This window comes from Cebidichthys violaceus, unplaced genomic scaffold, assembly GCF_023349555.1.
Source record: "Cebidichthys violaceus isolate CVI_PGR_0920_01 unplaced genomic scaffold, fCebVio1.0.p SCAF_88, whole genome shotgun sequence".
NCBI lineage: Eukaryota > Metazoa > Chordata > Actinopteri > Perciformes > Stichaeidae > Cebidichthys > Cebidichthys violaceus.
Window position 1 is genome coordinate 750,001 of NW_027176973.1, and position 27,103 is coordinate 777,103.

The 27,103-nt window shown below is 43.9% G+C and overlaps 2 protein-coding genes across 4 annotated transcripts in view; one reads left to right on the top strand and one right to left on the bottom strand.

Annotated features, from left to right (window-relative positions):
- The window catches only part of rrbp1b (ribosome binding protein 1b), a 12,780-nt gene extending 7,576 nt beyond the window's left edge, over positions 1–5,204 (top strand). The window contains exons 12-20 of the mRNA XM_068702739.1: positions 128–179; positions 1,639–1,679; positions 1,766–1,844; positions 1,974–2,030; positions 2,828–2,920; positions 3,272–3,478; positions 4,253–4,336; positions 4,422–4,487; positions 4,727–5,204. Of these exons, the coding sequence (XP_068558840.1) occupies positions 128–179; positions 1,639–1,679; positions 1,766–1,844; positions 1,974–2,030; positions 2,828–2,920; positions 3,272–3,478; positions 4,253–4,336; positions 4,422–4,487; positions 4,727–5,119 (1,072 nt within the window). The 3' untranslated portion in view covers positions 5,120–5,204. The remainder of the gene's footprint in view (positions 1–127; positions 180–1,638; positions 1,680–1,765; positions 1,845–1,973; positions 2,031–2,827; positions 2,921–3,271; positions 3,479–4,252; positions 4,337–4,421; positions 4,488–4,726) is intronic.
- A 108-nt stretch (positions 5,205–5,312) lies between these two features.
- LOC137866663 (CSC1-like protein 2) lies at positions 5,313–27,103 on the bottom strand. Of its 3 annotated transcripts, none has more exons than XM_068702709.1 (24): positions 26,804–27,103; positions 22,306–22,526; positions 21,908–21,987; positions 21,161–21,199; positions 18,088–18,178; positions 16,704–16,741; positions 16,364–16,506; positions 14,589–14,640; positions 14,366–14,474; positions 14,129–14,199; positions 13,316–13,396; positions 13,100–13,223; positions 12,798–12,931; positions 12,500–12,637; positions 12,257–12,410; positions 12,061–12,167; positions 11,233–11,319; positions 11,096–11,161; positions 10,698–10,860; positions 10,385–10,490; positions 10,146–10,313; positions 9,852–9,967; positions 9,687–9,770; positions 5,313–8,942 (listed from the first exon to the last, which is right to left on the bottom strand). In XM_068702709.1, the coding sequence occupies exons 2-24, from the start codon at positions 22,495–22,497 to the stop codon at positions 8,751–8,753; spliced, it is 2,535 nt and encodes an 844-aa protein (XP_068558810.1). In that variant the 5' UTR covers positions 22,498–22,526; positions 26,804–27,103; the 3' UTR covers positions 5,313–8,750. The 3 variants fall into 3 exon arrangements, with proteins under 3 accessions (XP_068558810.1, XP_068558809.1, XP_068558811.1); XM_068702708.1 differs by having other exon boundaries at positions 5,313–8,945; positions 26,804–27,102; XM_068702710.1 differs by lacking the exon at positions 21,161–21,199 and having other exon boundaries at positions 5,313–8,945; positions 26,804–27,101.

The following is a 27,103-nucleotide window of genomic DNA, read 5'->3' on the forward strand; positions in this document are numbered from 1 at the left end:
TATTTAATAATCACGTCACAGTCACAATTTCAAAACGTACAGACGTACAGACCCAGGGAAACGGGGATGCAATTAAGAGACTTGGGATGTACCCTAAGTCTTATTTCTTGTTTCTTTGTGTCCTCAGCGTGAAGCAACAGGAAGTGGAAGCAGCAGCTGGTGATGAGACGCAGAAAGACGTACGTTTGAATTCACAGAACAAAGATCATCATGTTGACCTTATATTAGTTTACATTAATTTGTGGGGTTACAGGTTACATTAAAAACCTGATGGATCCTAATGTTAGTTCTAAACTAACGTTAGTTTAGAATGTTAGTTTAGGCTCACATTAGTTTAGGCTAAGGTTAGTTTAGGCTCACATTAGTTAAGACTAACATTAGTCTAAATTAACTAATGTAACCCTAAACTAACGTTAGTTTAGAGCATTAGTTTAGGCTCACATTAGTTTAGACTAACGTTAGTCTAAATTAACTAACGTTACCCTAAACTCACGTTAGTTTAGAACGTGAGTTTAGGCTCACATTAGTTTAGACTAAGGTTAGTTTAGACTAAGGTTAGTTCAGACTAAGGTTAGTTTAGTGCACACGTTAGTTTAGGCTAACGTGAGCTTAGGGCACACGTTAGTTTAAGCTAACAATAGTTTAGGGGTTAGGGTTAGTTTAAACTAAGGTTAGTTCAGACTAAGGTTAGTTTAGTGCACACGTTAGTTTAGGCTAACGTGAGCTTAGGGCACACGTTAGTTTAAGCTAACAATAGTTTAGGGGTTAGGGTTAGTTTAGGGTAACATTAGTTTAAAGTAATGTTAGTTTAGGGCACACATTAGTTTAGACTAACGTTAGTTTAGGGTAACCTTAGTTTAAAGTAATGTTAGTTTAGGCTAACGTTAGTTTAGGGCACGTTAATTTAGGGTAATGTTATTTTAAAGTAACGTTAGTTTAGGCCACACATTAGTTTAGGCTAAAGTTAGTTTAGGGGTTAGGGTTAGTTTAGGGTAACGTTAGTTTAAAGTAATGTTAGTTTAGGGCACACATTAGTTTAGACTAACAATAGTTTAGACTAACATTAGTTTAGGCTAACAATAGTTTAAGGCACACGTTAGTTTAGGGTAACGTTAGTTTAAACTAATGTTAGCTTACTGTAACGTTAGTGGTTAAAGTTGAACCTTCAGAAACTCCAGCCAACTTCACCAGATAGACTCCTTGTTTAGTCTAAATCCTATAAGTTAAAACAGACGTTGTAAATATTTATAGCAAATATAAACAGCTGATGTCTGATTTCACATTTTTATATATTTTTTTATCAGTCTGCAAATATCTTTTTCATCACAAAACTAGCTCATCAACCTGCAGACAGTCAATCCATCACAGATTATTTTAGTAAAGTTTCCTTTTGTCTCACATGTAAAGAATGGTGCGTTCAAAGACTCAGATTCAGGTCCATTCATTTCTTGTGTTAATATATTTAATAATAATAACATCAGACAACATTTTTAACCATATCGGACACAAAATCATAAGGTGGTGTGTGAAGGCCTTCAGTCTGACATCAAAAATAAACTATAAAATAAACTAAACACTGAGGTCTGAGGTTTAGTTTAAGTAAACCTGAGACTTTGTGACGTTTCTTCTCTTCTTCAGGAATCAGGAAGTGAGACGGAGTCTGACCAACCGTTTGAAAGGTAAGAAACTCACCTGTTCATTTATTATTATTATTGTTGATGTTGTTATTGTTGTTGACGTTGTTATTGTTGTTTGTTGTTGACAGTCTGGAGGAAGACTCTCAGCTGCTCCGTCTGGAGGAAGAACTTCAGCAGCTCAAAGACGAACTTCATCAAACTCACATTGTGCGTCCAAATATAAAAACTGAAGATTAGTTATAAATTATAATTATTAATATTGATTAATTAATTCATTATTATAAAGTTACAGATGACAGATTTACAGACTTTTCTTCGTGTCATCGTCTTCTTTAGGAGCTGAAGGACAAAACGACTTCAGAGCGTCAGAGCGAGCAGCGAGAGGCGGAGCTGGTCAGTTCATTAAAAATCAATCAGAGTGATCTTTGTCTGAACTTTGTTTTTAATGACCGTAAACTTAAAAAAAATATTTAGTCTAAAACGTGTACAGACTGAAGTGGATTCCAGGTTTGACGCCCTGCGCTTGGACTTCCAGGCGTCTCAGTGTTAAAAACACGAAACCAACGAACTACAGAAACAAACTCAGAATATTCTTCATAAAACTCAGGAACGTTTTTTAGAAGCTGGAAATATTTTCCATAACTTTTCTTTCAACTTTTATAGAAACTCAGGACTTTCTTTGATAAAACATTTTTAATGATTTCTCACATGAGGAATTAAGTCTAACTTTGTTTTGCTAAATTCAGATTCATTGTTTAGAAACTCTGTTTATTCTTCTTCCATAAACTCATTTAAGAGTTTAAGAAGTTTTTCAGAACACAGAAACTTTTTTAGGGACACATGAAAAAAATTCGCAATATTTTTAGGAACTTTTACTGAAGTTTTTGTTTTTGTTGTAAAACTCAGAAAAATGTCAGGATATTAGGAACGTTTTCACAGAAATAAAGAACAAAACTTAAAAACGCTGACATGGACTATTAGAAATGTTCTCAGATGTTTTTGATCTTTGATTTTTAATATCTCGATGATGTCGATGAGTTTCTTAAATTATTTTGTTGTTCACTTTCAGTCGAAGTTTGATCAGAACACAAAGCTGCTGCAGGAACAACAACAACAACATCAACAAACAACAACAACTTATGTCAATAAACATGTAAATAAAAAGTTTTTGTTGTTTTGTTCTCTGACAGGAGGCGGAGCTTCAGGCTTTACAGCGACGCTCCGAAGAAGAAGAAAACGTCTGGAAGAGAAAACTGTCTGAAGCCGAGCGGCAAAAACAAACGGTACACTATGAAGACGAGGACGCTCTTCATCATCACACGATGAAGACGAGGATGCTCTTCATCTTCATCACACGATGAAGAGAGTTTAGATCGTCAAAAGAACTGATGAATGAAATATTAAAACGCACTTTCATTCGTTTTGTTTTATTCTTTTTCTTTTCACCGGCGATCAAACAAACAATAATGTTTCTTTATGTTCTGATGACATATTATAATGGTAATAATATATAACATATTCTCTTATTAAAGTCTCTTTGATGTGAATCAGATGGTTATTTAAATCAGCACTCTTATTAAATATCATAGTTGTAACATATTTGTACCTTTATGAGCTCTCTGTCGTGTCTACAGGTCCTGGATCAGCTGAAGGTGCTGGAGGAAGTTCAGTCGAAGAGGACGGAGACGGAAGACACTCAGCAGGTCCGTCCTCCTGAGACCAAAGACGTCGAGTCTGTTGTGTCTCAGCTGAAGGAGCAGATGATGCTGCTGGAAGCTCAGCTGGAGAAACAGCTGGAGGAGGCGAGCGCCACCCAGAGCTGCAGTGAGGAGCTCGCTCAGGTCTGAACCGTCACACACGTCCACGACTCTGGACGCACGACTGTGAACGCACAACTCTGGACGCACGATTCTGGACGCACGACTCTGGATGCACGACTGTGGACGCACGACTCTGGACGCACGACTCTGGACGCACGACTCGGGACACACGACTCTGGACGCACGACTCTGGACGCACGACTCTGGATGCACGACTCTGGACGCATGAGTCGTGGACGTGTGACTCTGGACGCACGATTCTGGACGCACGACTTTGGACGCACGACTGTGAACGCACGACTCTGGACGCACGACTGTGAACGAACGACTGTGAACGAACGACTCTGGACGCACGACTCGGGACGCACGACTGTGAACGCACGACTCTGGACGCACGACTCTGGACGCACGACTGTGAACGCACGACTTTGGATGCATGACTCTGGACGCACGACTCGGGACGCACGACTCGGGACGCACGACTGTGAACGAACGACTCTGGACGCACGACTCTGGACGCACGACTGTGAACGCACGACTCTGGACGCACGACTCTGGACGCACGACTCTGGATGCACGACTGTGAACACACGACACGGGACGCACGGCCTTTTCTTCAACAATGGTCTTCTACATAGAAAAAAACAACATTTTAATCATAATAATATGGAGAGAAATACATATTAAATGTCACCAAACTATCAAGAATAACAACAGTTTCGTACACAATCACATCAAAATAAAGATAAAATGAAAAAAAGCTAATATGCTAATGCTAATATTTCAATAACTCAGGTGCGGTCTCAGGTGCAGCAGATGTGCGTCCGGCTGCAGGCGGAACAGGAGCAGCGACAGCAGCTGGACAGACAGCTGCAGCAGGTCCGTCACATCTGGAACGTCTGTCACACGATTCGCTGGCCAACGACAGGAAGTGACCTCAAACTGTTTCCTGTGTTTTTTGCAGGCACGACAGGAAGTGATGGAGCTGCAGCAGCAGGTGGAGGCTGATCACAGATCTGCTCCACTCCAGGTTTCTGAACGTTGTTTACATTTATGAGCAAACCAAAGAGACAGGAAGTACTCACAGCCTGGCCCGTCAAAGTAAAAGTCATGAGAGACGTTGCTCCTTTAAGAACTTTAATAATAATAATAATAATGTTAATTTGTATATATATATATATGTTTTCATTCATACATGCAGCAGGTTATTTATCTTAAAATATTTTATTATGCCAAACCTATAAAATGTAGATAATCATTTTTTTTCAGGAGGAGGTGGAGGAGACGGCCCAGGTGGAGGAGACGGTCCTGGAGGAGAAAGTCCAGGTGGAGGAGACGGTCCAGGTGGATGAGACGGTCCTGGAGGAGAAGGTCCAGGTGGAGGAGATGGTCCAGGTGGAGGAGAAGGTCCAGGTGGAGGAGAAGTTCCTGGAGGAGAAGGTCCAGGTGGAGGAGATGGTCCAGGTGGAGGAGATGGTCCAGGTGGAGGAGATGGTTCAGGTAGAGGAGAAAGTCCAGGTGGAGGACAAGGTCCTGGAGGAGATGGTCCAGGTGGAGGAGAAGGTCCTGGAGGAGAAGGTCCTGGAGGAGAAGGTCCAGGTGGAGGAGACAGTCCAGGTGGAGGAGAAGGTCCTGGAGGAGAAGGTCCAGGTGGAGGAGTGAAACTTAGTGTGTCCTTGGTGTCTCGTTTTCATGGTTATATGAAGTGGACTGATTCTCTCTAATAAAGTGAAACGTGTGACTCAAAGTTGGTTTTATTCTTCACTGTTTGTCTTCTTCATATGACGTTGGTGTTTGGATGCTAACCTGCTAACATGCTAACGGGGCTCCACCCACAAACAACAGAACAACTCGACAGATGAAAGCCAATTTTATTGATCAAGTAACATAAATAGAAGATAAACGCTTCACTGTACACACAACCTGGAACCCAAAGTAGAAATAAATATCGTCACAATAAATTAAAAGCATGAAATGGACCAATAGCTGATCAGATTGGAGTCGGAGAGACGCTGCAGTTCGACGGCTATTTACACATTTTATTTTACAGTTTTTCACATTCGTCTTTTTCACGACTTCAGCAACAATTAAAAAAACTAAGAAAAGCAAAAAGCAGCGTCTTATTAAAAACCTTTAGTCACATGTTACAACAGCTATCGACATTTCTTCAACGCGTTGAGTATCAAATACTTCAGTCGGCAGGTTACAAAAATATCACACGCCTCTGTTTTTATGGGTTTCCACGACAACGAGGCCTCAGTGAAGCAGCTCTCAACCTTCAGTTCCGCGAAGCTGCAGCACTCTAAACGGTACTTTAAAGAGATTCATCACATCAGAGTGAACGTTGTTTCTGCTTAATTTTTTAGTTCCTGACTCCATTGATCGGGATTTATCGATCAAGTTCTCTGAGATCTGAGATCAAAGCATCTGAAGACGAGGACTTAAAAAGCAGATTACAACCAAGAGAAAACATGAACTCTCTAGAGTCAGTGTCGTGTTTGTCCTCTCTGGGCTCCTGTAGAAACATATTGATACAAACATAGTTATTAATATTATATTCTGTTAGCATCACTTCTAGTTGAGAGCTGCTGAGCTGAACCTCTCGGATCCAGAACTCAGATCCGCTTTGAGCTCTCCGTCACTTTCAGTCTCGTGTGCAAACAATCAGAGCCGGAGCGCCCGGAGAGGAAGAAGAGGAAAGGACAAAAAAAACAACTCAAGAAAAAAACATCACCTGGACACAAAACAGCTGCAGGTTCTCCGGCGTGGAGCCAACGGACAACGACATCCTGGTGGCTCCAGCTTTCATAGTCCAGCTGTGTCCACACACACACACACACACACACACACACACACACACACACACACACACAGAAAACAAGCAACATAAACTGATGTAAACATTACTTCAGGGCGACAAACAGCTGAGACTATTTCTTCCTGATGCTGCCAGCCAAGGTCGGCCTCCCGTTCCTGTCGCCATGGTAACCAATAACGGCTGCTGTTCTCATTGGTGTGACTCGTGTTCGCTTGGTTTGACCACTAGGGGTCGGAGCCGAGACATTGAACATCTTAAAGTAACACGTGAACTTTGTAGTAGTAACTTACTTAAAGTTCTTAAAGGGACCCTCATTTCAGAAAATATCAGTTTGTGATTGGACGTTACAAATTGCATACGGGGGAATTTAAACTTTGAATATAAACAAACTGAAGCCAGAGATCAACGTGACGAGGAGCGCCAAGTCGTTTAAGGTCCCTCTAAAACTGACCAATCAGAAGAAACCGGCCCCGGCTGGCACGCATCATCAGACACCCCGAGGATTATGGGAAACAGACGACTGAACTTCACTCTGTCCTGAAGCTGAAGTTTGAGGAAATTCTCAAATACATGAAAAGATACCGGATTGAATTTTCTTTAAACCTTTTAAGGTGAAACAATATTTGGATCTGTGTGGCAGAGGCAGGTTCAGGGCGGGATTAGCCTAGTTTAGCACAAAGACAAGAAGCGAGGGGGGGGGGAGACAACTGCTAGCCTAGCCGTCAACAGTCCTAGCAAAAGAATCTGTATACTAAATGCTAGCATACTAAACGCTAGAATGCTGAACGCTAGAATGCTGAACGCTAGAATACTGAACGCTAGAATGCTAAACGCTAGTATGCTGGATTCTTCTCTGGATTGTGTTTATTCCCCCGGGGTGTTTTGCTCTCAGGTTGAACATTTTTTTATTCAAAAAAGGTTACTGAAGAGGAAAAAGAATTGTTATCTAACAGTTACCTTCTAGCTACCTAGCTAATTACGGGATGGGCTGGTGACTAGCTGGTAGCTGAAAAGCTAATCAAGAGAAGCTAACCCTATGCTAGCTGGACCTAGAAATAAAAATGTTGGTCACTAACAAGAAGATGCAATATCAGACGAGCTAGGCTAAATTTCCCCCCTGCTTCCAGTCTTTGTGCTAAGCTAGGCTAAACACGTCCTACGTACTGGACTCACAGAGATGGATCAAGTGAAACATCAGACTCTCAGGAGGAAAAGTTCTTATTTTTAGTGAAACTGATCTTACAGAAGACAGAAGCACGACACACACACACACACACACACACACACACACACACACACACACACACACACACACACACACACACACACACACACACACACACACACACACACACACACACACTTCCCTTGAGGGTCCCGACAGCTTCAGGCTTCAGACGGTTCGGACGAAGAGCGCTGCTCTTCTGCGTCTACCTGAGCTCAAACATCTGGACTTCTGCTGCTGTTGGAGCGTCTTTACAGAGTTCTTCACAAAGTTCTTCACAAAGTTCTTCACAAAGTCCTTCACAAAGTTCTCCGCATGAATGAAAAGAGTTTTTGTTGCTAAACCTACACAGACACAAACACCCCGGTCCTGTCGTTAGGTATTCATGATTTAAGGTAGTTTGGGTGAAACAGAAAGCCGAGGACGTGCTGCTGTGACCAGAGAGGACTTCATGGTCTCCACAGTCCCTCGATGGGTCGACACAGATCAGAGAGAACTTCATGGTCTCCACAGTCCCTCGATGGGTCCTAGTCCAGACAGCACTTTTAACGAAACCGTGGCAGGTAAAAGACAAACGTCCAGGTGATGAAGGTGTTTAACCCACAAACAAGGACAGAACAGGACGGGAGACTGCGATGCATCTGTGAAGCGTCTACCACTACGAGAGCTGGTGGTTGGCAACTTGTTGAGCACTCCGATGTCGGCGGTGATCATGGTGATGAAGTTGGTGATGATGAAGATGGTGAGAGTTTGTTTGGAGACGTCCACCAGGCCGAGGAAAGAGACAGCGGTGTGAGCATCAGCTTTGACCCCTCAACAGGTCGAGTCCCGGCGACTTGCGGTGGGATCAGGAGTCAAGACACGAGTGCGAACAAAACGAAAACCAGCCGAGGCACGAATTTTTAAAACCCCGCCCTTCTAACCCCGAGAAAAAACAAAGAAAGAAAAAATAAAAACGTTTGGCTTTGTGATTATGTACAGTGACTTCTAGTGGAGACAGTTTGGTGTCCATCAAATTTCCACAGACGTGCAGGACTGGATGACCCGGCGCCGGCGTCAAAGGTCAGGGTCAAGTCTTCGAGCTGGGAGTGGGAGGAGCTAACCGTGTCAGTCTGTGTGTGTGTGTGTGTGTGTGTGTGTGTGTGTGTGTGTGTGTGTGTGTGTAGTGATTCTCCAGTCAGCTTTATTCTCTAACTGTTGTGTATGGACCCTCAACTAGCTCCGCCCCTTCCCTCTAGCTCCACCCCCAGCTACTGGTGGACCTCGTTGGCGATCAGACTGTCCTCCCCTGACTGAAAATCCGCCTCGTTGATGCTGTTCCCTCCGTTGAGCAACTCCTCGTCCTGGGATGACCCTCGGTCCTCCTCACCGCTGCCACTGCCTGGCTCGTCTGAGTTCGGGTCCTGGAGCACCTGAGCGATGTACATCTGCTGCTGCTGCTGCTGCTGGAAAAACAAAAGATCACAACGAACGGGTCAACCAGCAGGACAGATGGCAGAGTCTACAACAAGTCAACGAGTTCCCTTCAGCGTCCTCATCAGGTTCAAAGGTAATATAGGAACTAACCCAAAAGCTCCAGCTAGCTTGTTGGCGAGCTAACAACCACAGACTCGTCGGTTTGTGAAGCCTCGTGTTCGCCATCTTGGGTTTTTTGCAACCAGTGAACAGGAAGTGACCATATTAGGACTGAGGAGGAGTGACGTAGAGACACTGCATACGTCTCTGGTAGAGACCGGTCAATCACTGTGTAGCCCCGCCCCTAAAGCATCCCCTGCTTTATGGTCTGTTTGACTCTAAATGGAGCATAATGTACTAAATGAACATCATGCTGTATTGAAGAAGACTTGAAACTAGAGATTGAGACCATAAACTCATGTTTACAAGGAGTCGCCCACTGATGGACACTAGAGGGAATGCAGCTTGACTTCACCTGCCACCTGCTAACAACCCCAGGAAATTAGTTTTTCCTAGATGGCGAGGTCATGACCCAGCCTACTCTGCCTCTGACTGTTGGTTGGTTTGGGTAAGAATGTCTGGGTAAGCCAATCAGAAGCAGAGTAGGGCAGGTCATGACCTCGCCATCCAAAGAAAAAAAATACTGGGAACTACATATCATTTGTGAGCAAACAAACTCAACAGCTCAAGCTAATTTGTTAACTAGCTTCTGGTTAATTGGATCCACCCACCTGAGACTTGGTGATGGGGGAGGATGAGGGACGAGCTGGACGTCCGTTCTCGACAGCGTCCACGTCGGTCTCCTTGGTGTCGATCTGAGACAAGAGCACAGAGTGAGACTGAGCGCTTTGATGCTAACGTTTCTGTAGCAGCGTAAATAAAGAACGCTCTAGTACCTTGTAGTTGTGAGCACTGAGGTACTTGAAGTGACCGAAGCAGACGTGAGACAGACAGACCACGATGGTGACGATCAGGACCACCAGAGTGAACATGGAGGTTGGCGTCTTGAAATCTGACAGCACATTAGCAGTTAGCATTAGTTAGCATTCAGCTAATGTACATGTTTGTTGATTTTTAAACCAAGTATTGTGTTTCTCATTTTAAATATTTGTTTTGTTTGAACTTTTTTTAACTGACTTGATTTGGACTTGACCTGAGAGACTTGATTTGGACTTGGGGGCGGGGCTTACCTGTGCGTACAGTGGAGAAGAAGAGGAGCCAGAAGAGGCAGAGGATGGGCGCGGCCACCACCTGGGTGACGGCTCCTGAATGGATCTTCTTGTCCAGTTTGGATGGCAGGTATGCGTAGTACATGTTGTACCTGTCCACCAGGTGTTTCAGCAGCATGTACATGAGACCTACAGGAGGACAGGTGAGAGTCACACAGGTGATATACATATATATAATATATAAATATAAAGAGACTGACCAAAGGGCACGATGATTGGACAGGTGATGCTGTAGGCCATCACCACCGTGAACACGTTCATCATCCAGGCATACGCTGCTCCAAACTGAAACTCGTAGGCCTGATGCTGCAGGGACCAAAGACAAATGTCTCAAACAGGACAGAACCACAGCAGCGCCACCATGAGGCAGCAATGTCCATCACACTAAACTGTGGGGGGGGGGCAGACAACTGATCCAGGGTTAGGGTTATGTCCACATGGAGACAATAATGGACTCAGTGGTCTATTCAGAAACTGTCAGACTCTGTCTGACTGAGAGGACTCCGTCCTCACCCTCTTGACGTTGCGTCGGTCTGCGGCGGACCGAGCCAGACAGAGTCTGATCATGTACATGAGCAGACCCGGGATCCTCAGCAGGTCCATGGCGTTCCCGATGAACGCAGAGGCGATGACGTAGTTGACGAAGAACGCTCCGTTATCCGGCAGGAAGACGCACCTGAAGGGGACACGGAGGCTCTGTTAGAGCAGAACGTCCGTCTACTGACCTTTCAAAATAAAACTACATAAAGAACAGGAAGCACAGGCTTTACAATGTTTAAGTCCTGTTATACATTCTAAAATGTATTGCACAAAAATCAAATTCTTATTTGATTAAAAAAATCTGGACTTAAAATTTTAAAAGTGTCAATGAGGAGAAACATGTTGTATGCTGGAAAATAAAAGTGACTCACTCAAATCTGACTTTGGCATCATCCAAGAACTTCTTATCAAAGAGCCAACGGAAGAAAACATCCAGACTGTAGAACAGAGAGGATTCAGTGAGGTCACGGTCATCACTCAGAGTCATCACAGCAACGTGTTCTATTACCTGCTCAGTCCGAGAGACGGCAGCAGCAGAACCATGAAGATCAGGAACGTGTAACATTTATGCATCGTCGTCCTGTTTTCTCCAGACCTGGAGACACACAGAGGAGGTCAGATCAGGGTCAGATCAGGGTCAACTCAGGGTCAGATCATGGTCAGATCAGTGTCATTTAGGGTCAACTCAGGGTCAACTCAGGGTCAGATCAGGGTCAACTCAGGGTCCAACTCAGGGTTATTTAGGTGTACTCAGGGTCAAGTAAACATCAAATCAGGGTCAGCAGTTCTTGGGCGGTGTCATCAAATGTTGTAATTCCGACAGGTACATAAACATTACATCATACAAAAGATGAAATAAAATATTTTTTGTTTAGTATTTTATGGTCAATGGTCACATAATGATGGTTGTGTGTTAACGATGATTTCAATCGTGATATAAAACCATTTGGACTTGTTTCATCATTATTGAAACTTGACTTGGACTTGACTTACTGGACCAAACCTCCTTCTGGACTAATTAAGACTCTACGAATTTGAGATCTGACCTGGGCTCATTTCAAGTTTACTTTGCTTGACTTTGGTTTTTGTCATTCGACTTAATTTGAGATGAAGATTTGAAACGGTTTAAAATGTCTCAACTGGCTCTAAAATGTCTTAAAGGTTTTCATGAGACTTGTTTGGACGTGTCTTCATTGACTTGAGACATTCGTGGACATTCAGACTTGTCTTGACTAATTTAAGACTTAAAATTGGACTTGCCACAAAAGTCTGAACAACTGTAGTATGAATTGTAGCACTAATACTATATCGTAGTACTTGAAGAGGAGCTGGTTACCTGGTCCAGTGAGCCTCGAAGAAGGCAGAGTAGTAGACGATGGTGGGCAGCAGAGCAGAGAAAGCCCAGAGCAGCAGAGTGGGGAAGAACTGAGTGACGATGGGATTCTGTCCAAAACAAACACAGCAGAGAGTCAGAGATGAAGAACCATCACAAAAGTTCCGCTCAAACCTAAAGGCTGCTTGTGGTTCCTTACGTTGAGGTACTCCACTGGCTTGGTGACGTTGAACTTGTCCATGGTGGAGATGATGATGGCGGGCGTGGTGAGGAAGAAGAGCAGGAGGAAGAGGATGCAATTGATGATGAAGCAGCGGATCCACCAGGAGATCCCACCGAGCGACAGGTGCTCCCTGCAGAAACAAACCCGGACACGTCAGCTGAGGGTGCGTTGGTTTTAGTATTTGCTGGTGTTTCAGGCGTGTGGAGCTTGTGGACTAACCAGCGGACGTTCTGCGGGTCGGGCGCATACGAAACGCTCCAGTTGTAAACGTGAAGAGCATCGCTGAAGTGAGAGGATCGTGGCTCCTGACGACACCGACAACCCTGAACCTGACAAGCGTTGAAGTCCTTCAGAATACTGTGAAAACATAAGGGGGTGGAGTCACATGGGGGAGGAGGCGGGGGAGGAGAGAGGAGGCGGGGGAGGAGCTGTGTAAATGATTCTACAAAAACTAAAGTAAACATTGTGAACAAAAACAAAACGTTATGTTATTATTGTTAAAGGAGTTGAGGCTCACATGGCGGTCATGGACTCGTTCTGGAAGGTGACGAAAGCCATGCCCAGCGGTTTGGTGTGGACCTTCTCCTTCTCCTTCCTGTACTCCTCCTTCAGCTTGGCCTCCGTCTTGGTGTAGTAGCTGACCGCCTCCTCCTGCAGAACAAATGCTAACATGCTAACAGGCTAACAGCACACCTCCTAACCCGGACCAACACATTCAATCAGACCAGGTTTACTCAACTTTAACCGGCTACGATAAAACTTCAACCGGCTACGGTAAAACGTAAAAAGTGTTAGCGTTAGCATTAGCGTCAACGTTACCTCCTCACAGCCGGTGATGGCGCAGCAGCAGAGGTGTCCACAGGGTTTCGGGTTGATCATCGTGGGAACGTGTTCCTTCGCCATCAGGTCAGTGAAGAACTTCTTACTGCGCTCCGTCTTCTTCCTGACGAACACAAACACACAGAACACGTGTGGATGAAACAAACACATGTCCCTTTAAATGATCATATCCCAGCATGCACCTCTGTGTCTCACCTCTCTGCATTCAGAGACATCAGTTTGGCCACGTTGTAGCAGATCCGAGCCTCCAGAACGGTGCAGTTCTCATACGCCTGTCTGGAGAACAATGATCAATAATAATTTAATATCATTAGAACATTATTATTAAGTGGGTTCTTGAAATGACTTGAAATCTCTATTAATGTCTAACCCTAAGAACAATGAAACCATTTTAACTTTATGTTACTACAAAAGTATTAATAAAATGACTCTGGTTATATAAATGTTTCAATAACACAGTGGGAATTAAAAACTAAATACAAACACTGAACACAAAACTTACACATACATCTTCATTTACTGACCGGAATACTAAAAACTACATTAAATGATATACATGTATTTATATATTTGTATATATAGTTTAATTTAGTTTCAAATTCAAAATAAATCATGTCAATAAATGTAAAAACTAAATTTAAGAGGTATTAGGGCTTTTGAAAACATTTAAAGGAGCAGAATGAAGAAAAAGGAGAAGAACTAGAAGAAGAAGAAGAATGAGAATAAGAAGAAGGAGAAGAAAAAAGAGAAGAAGGAGAAGAAGAAGTAGAAGAAGAAGAAGGAGAAGAAAAAAGAGAAGAAAAAGGAGAAGAAGGAGAAGAAGAAAAACCAGAAGAAGTAGAAGAAGGAGAAGAAAAAATAGAAGGAGAAGAAAAAAGAGAAGAACCAGAAGAAGTAGAAGAAGAAGAATAATGAGAATAAGAAGGAGAAGAAGAACCAGAAGAAGAAGGAGAAGAACCAGAATAAGAAGAAGAACCAGAAGAAGGAGAAGAAGACCAGTGAACTTACTCAAAGTGCTGTTTGATCTGACTCTCTTCAGCGTATTTGGAGATGCCGTTAATGAATAAAGTGCGCTTCACCTGCAAGTCATGAAACAGGGATAAAAACAACACAGTGCACATGTTTGTTTACTTCGAGTTTTCATGTCACTCAAAGAATTATTAACATTTCAAACTAATAAATGTGTCTTATTGTGAAAAGTGTGGCACAAGCACATGAAGTGGATAAAGGTTGTTGACCACATACCAGGTCGTCCTCCTTGTAGTGCATCTTAGACGTGTGTCTCCTCATGCTGTAGACCGTCAGCAGCAGATACATGAAGGCAAAGGAGGTGTGGAGCCACAGCAGGTTGGTCCTGAAACACACAATACCAATATGTATTGATCTCTATTGATATCTATTGATCTCTGATCTCTATTTTATATCTATTGATCTCTGATGACCCCAGTGGAACTCATCATGTACTCACTCAGACTTCAGGTTGGCTATCGTGGTGCGTCCGAAGCTGTAAGCGTTGTTTTCTGGAACAAAAACAAACAGAAGTCACCCTAACCCCAAGATTTGTACTTAATTTACACAAAATATGATTAACTAATCCAACAAATACAGACCTACAGACCTAACTAACTACAGACCTACAGACCCACATTCCTAACAAACTACAGACCCAGAGAGTACAGACCTAACGCACAACAGATCTAGCAAACCTACAGACCCACATACCCAACGAACTACAGCCCTACAGACCCACAGACCAGTGTTTCCCCTACCATTATACTAGGGGGGCGCACCCCCCCCCCCCCCATTGAAGGTAAATTTTGTTTAGTTTAATTTTATTTTATATATAGCTCCAGATCACAACAGAAGTCATTTAAGGTTCCTTTCCTATAGAACAGGTCTACACCTTGTTCTTTCATTACACAAACTAAACAGCCTCATGTTATTTATCTTATTTACAGACGGCATGTCATTTCTGTCTTTACATGATCGCACATTTACAATTGTCCTCTGCTCTCTGTATCGCGCGCACACGCGCACGCACGCACGCACGCACGCACGCACACACACGCGCACACACACACACACACACACACACACACACACACACACACACAGGTGAGCACACTCCCACCAGCGGACAGAGAGTGAGCATCGGTAAATATGTTGCGTCAACCACCTGAAAAGCAGACAACAATATCTGTGTTTTTTAAACGGGCTGCAAGGAGACCATCTTGCAGCCTGCATGCGGATCTCGATAAATGGGCCAGTTGGTTCTGACTTCCCATATCAAGAGGTTCTGGAGATGTTCTTCCAGAAGCCCAGAAAGATACACTGCAGTGACAAAAGCTGCACACTTTGTGGATAATTGTCATAAAAAGAAATGTTCTGATGTTTAGTTCAATGTACAGTTCAAATAATAGTCCAGTTGTTATATTGACTGCTGTCATTAAAAGAAACACATGAACACCATGATTCCTTTAAGTGTTGGTGTCGGTGTCCGCCCCAAAGCTGTAAACCTAGAGGAAACACTGCAGACCTAACAAACTACAGACCTACAGACCCAGAGACCTACAGACCTAATGAACTACAGACCTACAGACGTACAGATGTACAAACCTACAGACCCAGAAACCTACAGACTTACAGACCTAACAACCTACAAATCCACAGACCTACAGATCTACAAACCCACAGATCCACAATCCCACGGACCCACAGACTCACAGACCCACAGACTCACAGACCTACAGATCCACAGACCTACAGTTCTGATCTGACTGCTGTTACCTTCTTTAGAAGGGGGTCCGGGGACTCCTTGGCTTAGGAAAGCATCTTTACTGATAATTCTGACTAAAACCAATCAGACATAAGGAGAGAACACTGTGTGAAGAGTTTAACCTATAAACTGTTTAAAAGGAACAGTGTGAAACATTTAGAATGGAATTTGATATTCATAACAATGTTTTAATTAGTGTATAATCACCTGAAACAAAGAATTGCAGTGTTTTCGTTAGAAAAAGATATTTATATCTATGTAGTGAGTCCGCCATCTTGTACCGCCATGTTTCTACAGCAGCCCAGAAGAGACACTGGGAGGATCTCACTACCAGCCGTCACTAAATCTTACACACTGTTCCTTTAAAACTCACATTTCAGACATTGACAAACATTTTCTGCTGTTTTCAGAAAGACAGAGGGTCACAGAGTAAAGTCCTCTGCTCTCTCCTGATTGGTCATTCTCACCTAGAAGGTCTCCGGAGAAGTTGACGGGCAGAACGATGCCGACAGAAAGAACGCCGACTACGACCAGCAGACCGATGATGTGACGCTGGAACGACAAGTAGTGGACCGCATCCTCACCACACTTCTCACGGATCTCCTCATCTCTGTAGGAGGAGAAGGAGGAAGAGGAGGAGAAGAAGAGGAAGAGAAAAAAGAGGAGGAGACGGGTCAACACAAACCAGCTTAGAGTTCTGCAGATATCATCATCATTATTATTATTAATATTAATATTATTATAATTCTCAATATAAAAATGAATATTATCTTTATTATAATTATTACTACATTAGATGGTACTCACTTTATTCTGAAGATGGCTGTCAGCCACGAGCAGAAACCCTGCAGGAGAACACAGAAAATCAGGAGGAGGAGGAGACGGTGAGGAGGAGTGATGGAGGAGGAAACAGTGATGGAGGAGGAGTGAAGAGGAGACAGTGAAGAGGAGTGAAGAGGAGACAGTGATGGAGGAGGAGCAATGGAGGAGGAGACAGTGATGGAAGAGGAGTGAAGAGGAGACAGTAAAGAGGAGTAGTGATAGAGGAGAAAGTGATGGAGGAGGAGCGAAGAGGAGATAGTGAAGAGGAGGAGTAAAGAGGAGACAGTGATGGAGGAGGAGTGAAGAGGAGGAGTGATGGAGGAGACAGTGAGGAGGAGTGATGGAGGAAGAGTGAAGAGGAGACAGTGATGGAGGAGTGAAAAGGAGACAGTGAGAAGGAGTGAAGAGGAGACAGTGATGGAGGAGGAGTAAAGAGGAGACAGTGATGGAGGAGGAGTAAAGAGGAGGAGTGATGGAGGAGACAGTGAGGAGGAGTGATGGAGGAAGAGTGAAGAGGAGACAGTGATGGAGGAGTGAAAAGGAGACAGTGAGAAGGAGTGAAGAGGAGACAGTGATGGAGGAGGAGTAAAGAGGAGACAGTGATGGAGGAGGAGTAAAGAGGAGGAGTGATGGAGGAGACAGTGAGGAGGAGTGATGGAGGAAGAGTGAAGAGGAGACAGTGATGGAGGAGTGAAAAGGAGACAGTGAGAAGGAGTGAAGAGGAGACAGTGATGGAGGAGGAGTAAAGAGGAGACAGTGATGGAGGAGGAGTAAAGAGGAGGAGTGATGGAGGAGACAGTGAGGAGGAGTGATGGAGGAAGAGTGAAGAGGAGACAGTGATGGAGGAGTGAAAAGGAGACAGTGAGAAGGAGTGAAGAGGAGACAGTGATGGAGGAGGAGTAAAGAGGAGACAGTGATGGAGGAGGAGTAAAGAGGAGGAGTGATGGAGGAGACAGTGAGGAGGAGTGATGGAGGAAGAGTGAAGAGGAGACAGTGATGGAGGAGTGAAAAGGAGACAGTGAGAAGGAGTGAAGAGGAGACAGTGATGGAGGAGGAGTAAAGAGGAGACAGTGATGGAGGAGGAGTAAAGAGGAGGAGTGATGGAGGAGACAGTGAGGAGGAGTGATGGAGGAAGAGTGAAGAGGAGACAGTGATGGAGGAGTGAAAAGGAGACAGTGAGAAGAAGGAGTGAAGAGGAGACAGTGATGGAGGAGTGATGAAGGAGACTGTGGAGGAGGAGTGAAGAGGAGACAGTGACGAAGGAGGACTGATGGAGGAAGAGACAGTGAAGAGGAGGAGTGATGAAGGAGACAGTGAAGAGGAGGAGTGATGAAGGAGACAGTGAAGAGGAGGAGTGATGAGTCCTCACGTTGTCTCTCTGGTCGAAGTCGACGGAGGAGGACACGGAGGTGAGGCGTTCGTAGCGGTCGGGCGTCTCCGAGTGCATCGCCGAGGCAACACTGTGGACACAAACAGGAAGTAGTCAGCTGACCTGTTAGCGGCTACATGCTAACAGCTGACTTGTTAGCGGCTACATGCTAACAGCTGACCTGTTAGCCCTTAGCATGTAGCCGCTCTGACCTCTGCATCTGAAAGCTGATTGGACCCCTGAGTTGAGACACTGGCCAAATCCCAATGTCCCCCCTTACGGACTCACAGACTTTGAGGCGCGCTGTCGCGAAGTCCGTGAGGGTTTAGGGATGTCCCACTGTCAAATCGTCGAGTGTTTGAGGCTCTCTGGCAGACATTTTGAGCCGTTTATGAACCCTTTCCGTAAATCAGCATGGTATGCTGACTTTGCCTAAGGGAATTACCCACAAGTCATAGCAACGTGACGTTAAACACGGGGTAACCAGTGGACGCATGGAGACGTAAAAAAAAGGTAAACAAAGAGGACGGCTCACGTGTGTTCAGCCTGTCTTATTATATTTACACAGAAACATTAAGGGTTATAGAAGGAACAAAAAATAAACTTGAAATCAGATACTTATTTATTTATTCATCAAATATTTGATTTTGTCATCGAAGATGTTTTGACAAAAACAAGTAAATAGATGATATGAAATGACCTCATCTTGTGAGGAAAGAGCCTGAAGACGTTCAAATCAGGAGTACAAAGTATAAAATAAATACACACAACTATACATCATATTTTTTTGTCATTTTCATGGTAACGTGATATGTTGCAGCAAAGTGCTGTCCCATTCATATTTATACCATTTCAAGCCCTTGCAGCCTCTCACACTCAACCACTTACCAGGTGACGTAAATTAAATCCTTGAGGGTTCAGGGCTTAGGGTTTAGGGAGGACATTGGGATTTGAACACTGAAGACAGAGGGAGCTAACAGGAAGTGGAAAAGCAAACATCAACCTGCTTCTGTGAGGGTGTTTCCAGATGTGTTGAAATAAAACTTTATTTATACAGACGCTCTCTTCAAAGCCACAAGACTCCATTCATTAAATCAGTCATTTAAGCTTTCAGAACACGGGAGTTTACATACAACCACACTTCAAAAAGTCCCAAACTTAGCAAAGCTAATGCTGACTAATTGTTACATACGTAAGGGACCTACTTCTTCCACCTGTTTGTGTTGGGTACGCTAACTAGCTAGCTAGCTAGCTAGCAGGTCACAGGGTTGACGACACACTACAAACACACACAGCCTGTTACCTTTGGACCGGTTCATAGTTATCTCTGTCTCGTCTCCAGCTGAATTAACATTAAAACATGGGAAGTTTGGAGCAGTGTTAGCATCACATCTGTTAGCATCACTTCTGTTAGCATGATATCTGTTAGCATCACTTCTGTTAGCATGATATCTGTTAGCATCACTTCTGTTAGCATGATATCTGTTAGCATCACTTCTGTTCACATCACATCTGTTAGCAGGATATCTGTTCACATCACATCTGTTAGCATCACTTCTGTTAGCATGATATCTGTTAGCATCACATGTGCTAGCATCACATTAGCCAACAGAGAGTGAGGCTCTGCGGCCCCTGGTGGTCTGGGATTAGGGTCAACAGTCTGCTAGACTTTGCAACAGTAATATGAAAGTTTAGCTGTGAACCTGAGAACTTTCTCTTTGCTGCAGTGATGTCACAGTGATGTCATCGACACGTCAAACACTTTAATGTAATAACTGCGTGCTTGTGATGAGCTGGTAGACAGGTAATAGTACCTGTTGTCCTGTAGGGGCACCAGAGCTCCTCCGTACATTTCACCTCTACAGACAGAGGGTTCATCCCAAGTCTCCTAATTGCATCCCCGTTTCCCTCACTTGCGTCCTTTCCTTGTGTCTTAGTCCCTCCCACCAGGGATGCATGGAGAGACACAAGGAAACCATGCGAGGAGAGAGGAAATGAGGAAATATGTTTTGAGAGAAATGAGACATCCTTTCCTTTGTATCGTCACGTGAAGCGACGTCTGTTTCTGATGATGGCGTATAACAGCTGTTCACATCTGGATCAGCTGTCAGTCGGCTTTAACAGCTGGAGAGACTTTTTATAAGTTTGTGTCTGTTCACATGATCACTGTACTTAATAATAGAAACTAATAATACTAATAACTAATAAAGACACTGCCAGAGTTGAGGTGTTTTCACTCTGTAGCCTGTTACCTGTTTAACAAACTGTATTGAGTATTTATACACAGTCTGTGGTATTTATACTGTGTTCTTTTAAGTGCAGGACCGAGTTCTACCGATGGAATGCGTTTGTCTTATTTATGATTTTTTTGCTTCTGTACGTTTTGAAATTCAGATTGTGAAATCATTATTAAATAACTCAGAATATGATTATGGTTTCTCTTAAATGATAAAACTCATGAAACCCTCTGAATGATCAGACTCATGTGACTGAATGAAATGATGATCAACGATGTAAAAAGCTCTCTCACTTTAATTGTTTCCATAATAAAAGTTATTGAGAGAAATATCAGATCATGAAAAGACAAATCTTTCTAATAAATGAAGAAAGTTGTTTGTGGTTCTTTTGATGACTTACAGAGTTATAGACGTAACTGTCTTCACTCTAGTGTTAAACTCAGTCAGTCAGTCCGATCAGCTGCAGCGTCCAATCACATTACTGATGAACAAAGAGGGGGCGTGTCGGCCGTTAAAACACTTTCTGGAAGCCTGTTCTCGTGCGTCCTCGGTCATGTATCGTCAGAGATCCCTCCTCTTTCCTCGCTCCTCAGAGCAGAAATAAGAGCTTTGGAACGGCTGTCAATATGGAGGAGCAGAACAACTTCCGGTTCGAGGATCGAGGAAATGACAAATGAGAGACTTGGGATGTACCCTGTAACACATGTGGCACCAACAACCCTCCATACCAATACACACACAGTGAAAAGAAGTCTTGTTAGAGCACCAATCAGAGAGCAGAACCCTGTTAATGAAACCAGAGGAGAAGAAGGAGGAGGACGAAGAGGAGGACATACTATTCCTGCTCCTCCAGGCTGCTGAGACGCTTCTTCAGTCTTCAGGGTGGAAACAGAAAGAGAATCATAAGCTGCTGGGAGAGCATCGTCGGGTTCAGTGTCTTGCTCAAGGACACAGGACACGTAGTAGCCAAGGATCGAACCGCCAACCTTGTGGTTATTGGACGACCCTCTCTACCCCATAAGCCACAGCCCCCCCAAACATCTGTTCACAAACATCTGTCAAATGAAGAAAATAGAACCAACCAGGTGGATGTTTTACTAATGAAACTTCCTCTCTGAGAGGTTTTTGGTTGACTTTGTTGTTTTACGCAGAAGAAGAAGGTCAGTGAATACCTGTTTGAGGGTCACCTGACTTAACAAGTCATCTCTTGTTATTGATGACAGTTTAAAGGAGCAGTGTTTCTACATATTATTTACTATGTTTATCACCTGAAGATAAGAATTGTTTCATTTAAAGCCAGCCGCCATCTTTCTACAGCAGCCCAGAAAGGACAAACCAAACACAGACTCTAGAGAGAATCTTGGTTCTGCACACGGAAAGTTTCAGTTGGTTGCAATGTGTGACTTCACCACTAGATGTCTCCAGAACACACCGGCCCTTTAACCGACTGTCGGTGTAGCTGAGAGCTGAATCTTTGGAGGAACGTGTCCAGTTATACATGCTGTGACCCTCAGACGGGTCCCGACCCACATGTTGGGAACCACCAGCTGTATGACATCATTATTTGCTAAAGTTGAGTTTACCTGTCGGCGTCGGTGACCAGCGCCAGGCGGCCGTAGTCCCACGCAACCTTACGTAGAATGGAAAAGACGAAGAGCAGCACCTGCAGAAGAAGAGAGAGGAGGACTGCCTGTTAGAGAGCACCTGATGCCGCTGGATGGAACAGCCTTATGTGGGTCGATCCATGAAGCTGCAGTTATCGATTTTTCCTACAGTCAGTGAACGTTCCACACACTCTGCAGCTCCCACAATGCAACACCAGAGCAGCTCCGGATCCAACACGACACTTTTTAAAGAGCTTTTGAAGACTTATCTTTATATTTCTTTGTAATTTAATTATTTATTTCTGTCTGTGTCAGAATGGATTAGTCAGCCACCCCCCCCCGCTCGTGTGCCGTACTGAGCATGTGCAGCAACTCACCAGGAAGCACATGAAGTCGAGGGCGAGCACTGTGGGCACCCCTCCGAAGGGCAGTCCCTGCAGCACGGTGCTGCGGATGCGAGCCGAGTAGCAGTAGTCTTTGGACCCGCTGTGGGTGGAGCAGTTGTCTCGGCCGCCGCACGCCTTGCCGCCGCCGAATATGGCCATGGTAACGATCAGCACTGTGAGCATCGCTCACTGTCGCATCCTTGCAGAAAAACCTGGGGGGTGGGGGGGGACAGAAATCAGTCAGCTAATCAATGACCCGTTTACTAGAACTAAACTCAACGCCTCCAACCAGTCAGTTTACAGCCACACTTTATTCTGTTAGACCGTATTGTGAAATTGACATAATCAGGGTTACTTGTGGTTTCTAGAGTCTCAAAAAGTAGAACAGGAACCAGAGCCTTTAGGTATCAAGCTCCACTTCTGTGGAACCAGCTTCCTATTTCAGTCTGGGAAGCAGAAACCCTCACCACATTTAACTTAAGACTTTCCTCTTTAATAACGCTTATAGTTAGGGCTGGTTCAGGTTCATAGTTAGGGCTGGTTCAGGTTCATAGTTAGGTCTCAGGTTTATAGTTCAAGTTTGCCATTGGACTAGCCCTAGATATGCTGCTATAGACCTAGTCTCCCGGAGGACTTCCTAGGATACACTGAGCTCCTCTCTCCTCCTCTCATATGTATATATTCATGTCCCATTAATGCACATTAATAAGTTCTTCCTCAGAGTCTTTGTGTTTTCTCTCCTCAGGTTTTAATGGATTGTGGTTTTATCTGGACCCTGATCCTGCCTGACACCCACTGCTACTATTATTATTATTAGTCACATTACTATTACTGAGACTGCTTTTATTATCATAATTATTCTATTGTATCCAATGCTGCTGTTATTAGCAGTCATCACTGTTATTATTAGTGCTACTACTGCTGTTACTACTCTCATATGAATCATATGCATTGATTATGTTGTCATTATATTGTTTTCCATTCTTTACATGTGACATCTATTGACTTCTGACCATCCTGATAGAGGGAGCTTCCTCTGTTCACCTCTCTGAGGTAATTATTATGTGATATAATTCTGATGTGAGGATCTAAGAACAGAGGATGTTGTATGTTGTACAGATTTTAAAGACCTCTGAGGAGAATTTGTGATTGTATTTGTTCATGGTTCATGTTTCCCTCAGGATGAACTATAAGAACTGCATTGATCCTCTGAGCTTTCATCATCAGGTACTTTATACTTTATAACCAAATACCTGCAGAACTTAAGATGTTTCTGGTTCTACTTCAACAGATCAATAAGGTTGATTCATTATAATTAATTTTCCCCCAAACAATAAAGACCATTAACTGGTGTTTCACCGAGAAGCCTCAGAGCCGACTACATTTCCCAGCATGCAGCAGCATAGGGCTTCCTCCTCTGTGACCTACTGATCCCGTTGCCACGGTAACCCCCGACTACAGCTCCTGACCCAGTTTTCACGTCTCGGCGAACGTTTGCTACAAAACCGTAGTGACAGCGCTCCGAATGATGATGTCATCGTTACATCACGTCGCACTGAGAACAAAGAGACGACGACAGGAAGCGGCGTTTATCTAACTTTAAACCTCACAAGGGTTATGGAAAATTACGTGTGTATATGTATATACATATATGTATATGTATATACATATATGTATGTATGTATGTATGTATGTATGTATGTATGTACATATATATATATATATGTATGTATGTATGTATGTATGTATGTATGTATGTATGTATGTATGTATGTGTATATATATATATATACATACATACACACACACACAACATGCATCCAGTTTCCCCTACCATTCTATTAGGGGGGCGCCCCCGATGCGCGCGCGCGCGCGCACACACACACACACACACACACACACACACACACACACACACACACACACACACACACACACACACACACACACACACACACACACCAGCGGACAGAGAGTGCGCGCCGTAAAATATGTCGCGTCAACCACCTGAAAAGTGTTTTTTAAACGCTCCCATGTGGTGAAGATGGAAACAGTTGCTCTCCTGCTCCGGGTCCAAGTACAGACAACAGCCCAAGGGCTGCACGCCCTGCCCCCCCCCCACACACACAAGCAGCAAAAGTCCAGTCACCTTGGATGACAGGTTCTGACCCAGCTTGACTGTCAGAGGGGAAATACTCCCCCTGGCTGAACAACACTGATCTTGGTAAGTCTTGGTAAGTCAGTCAGTCAGTCAGTCAGTCAGTCAGTAAGTAAATAAATACATTACATACATACATAAATACATGCATAAATACATATCAAGAGGCTGTGGAAATGTTCTTCCAGAAGCCCAGAAAGATACACTGCAGTGACAAAAGCTGCACACTTTGTGGATAATTGTCATAAAAAGAAATGTTCTGATGTTTAGTTCAATGTACAGTTCAAATAATAGTCCAGTTGTTATATTGACTGCTGTCATTAAAAGAAACACATGAACACCATGATTCCTTTAAGTGTTGGTGTCGGTTTCCTCACTGACTCCATGACTTTAGTTCTGGTTCTACAGTCTCTGAGTCCATAAAACCATAGAGATCAATGTTGTATCTCGCTTCAAAGAGTTCAACATAGAGAAAATGTTTCCATCCGTTATCTTGTAATCCAGGAGGTATCGGTCAGATTGTTTCTATATTCAGCTGCTGAAGCTCCGCCTTCCTCCCCAGAACTCTGCTAGCATTTAGCCTAGCCTGGTCTAAGACCTCCACTAGCCCCTGATTGTTTAGTCCTAGTCTTAAATAACCAGGTGAAGCTTCATTAATAGTTTCAGGAGATTCAGTGAAGAAACAACAAAATGTTCAGGAGCTAAAAAAAGAAACCCTCTTATTGCTGCTTCCTGGGTCTGTAGCCCAGAGAGAATAAAGAGAACAGAGAGAACAGACGACATATTCGTGATTAATTAGTTTACTTTCTCGAGGCCTCAGGTCTCCGGTTAATGTTCGTCTCTCCAGAGACCACAGAAGAGGAGTGGAGTGAAACCTGTTGACACGTTCAGGGTCACGTTTTGCACTGAGAAGACAACCTCCTTCACTCTGATGTCACTGGAGGCCTTATCAGCCGGCTACAGGCGTCTGAACCCAGTTTGAACCCACATCAGAGACCTCCATCTGTCCTCATCACACTGAGAGACAACGTTCACAAGACCTCTGAGGACCGGTTCTAGTTTGTGTCCACTAAGAATCTCATTTAATGTTTATGTTAGTTTTCTCAGAAAAAATGAGTCGTTCCACTAAAGCTCAGTTGTTCTTATGACGTCTGGTTTTGTGATGACATGAAGACATTTATTGATCTGATATTTAGTGCAGATCAAACATGAAGATGATCAATAAAATAAATAGATGTGTATCGTATGTAAAGAATACACATGTCTGTATTAAAGGCAGACGATCACAATTCAAATATAAACGGTGAAGTCATCAGAAGATGATTTTAGAAATGAGGACGAATCTGACAACTGATGAGATTTAAATATGTATTGAGTTTGATTATTGATCCATTTGTTGTGCAGCTTCACCATCGACTAATCAATCAACAGAATGATCATCTATGTGGATCAAAAAATCATGAAAGTCACTTCTGATCCAGATAACTGGAAACAACACATTTAAAGACATCACCTAGGACACAGACCAGGGGCCCCTACCAACCACATACCAGGGGCTCCATGTTACCACAAACCAGAGGTGTGTGACTGTGTGTGTGTTAATGTGTGTGTTACTGTGAGTGTGTGTGTGTTACAGCGTGTACTACAGTGTGCGTTTCTGTTACGGTTTGATACTGAAGCTTTATTTCACGGCTCTCCGGATGAAGCAGCGGCCCTCTGCTGCACCTGCAGTCCGGCCTGAGCGACACCTCCTGCGGCCTGAGGGAGCATCGCTGCCGCCTGGACACGAAGTCACAGACCGCGACACTAAAGAGGCGATTAACCGACGTGACGCGTGTTGGAGTTACAGACCGTCCGTCCGTCTGTCGGTCGGTCAGAGGTGAATTCACATTATAGCTGCAGACAGACGGATGGACAGCTCGGTGTCCTCTGCGCACACATTATATAATGGAGCCGTACGGAGGCTGGATGGATGGATTCGGTCCGGATGGACACAGCGCGCAGGAGACAGGCTGCAGGGGTTGATTTGATATATATATATATATATATATATATATATATATATATATATATATATATATATAGTAATAGCAGCAGCGGGTTGATTATACCTCTCTGTCTCTCTCTCTCTCTCTCTCTCTCTCTCTCTCTCTCTCTCTCTCTCTCTCTCTCTCTCTCTCTCTATATATATATATATATATATATATATTTTAATAGCACCAGCGGGTTGATTAGCGGCCTGTCAGCGGCTAATGAGGAGATCACACAAAGCCGTCTTATGATAAACCAAAGCCCCGTAATAAATAAACCCAATTAGAATAAAGCCGGTACCTGACCACCAGAAGCTCGATCCTCCTCCGCCTCTCCGCCGCTAAATCAGCAGATTTCACCGCAGAAAAAATACTCGCTAAATCCTCACAAATCCACCTCCGGCCCGGCTGCGTGCTGCCGCAGCGCCGCCATCTGAGAGAGAAAAAAGGGTGAATCAGACCCGAGGACTTAAAGCCATGAGGGGAGGGGTCAGTGAGAGGATTCTCCCGCAGAAACGTGTCCCTCCGCCGGACAATGAGTCCGCTGCGCGCCGCTGCTCCTGCGCCGGGTGTCGGTGGTAAAATGGAGGCGGTCTCTCCG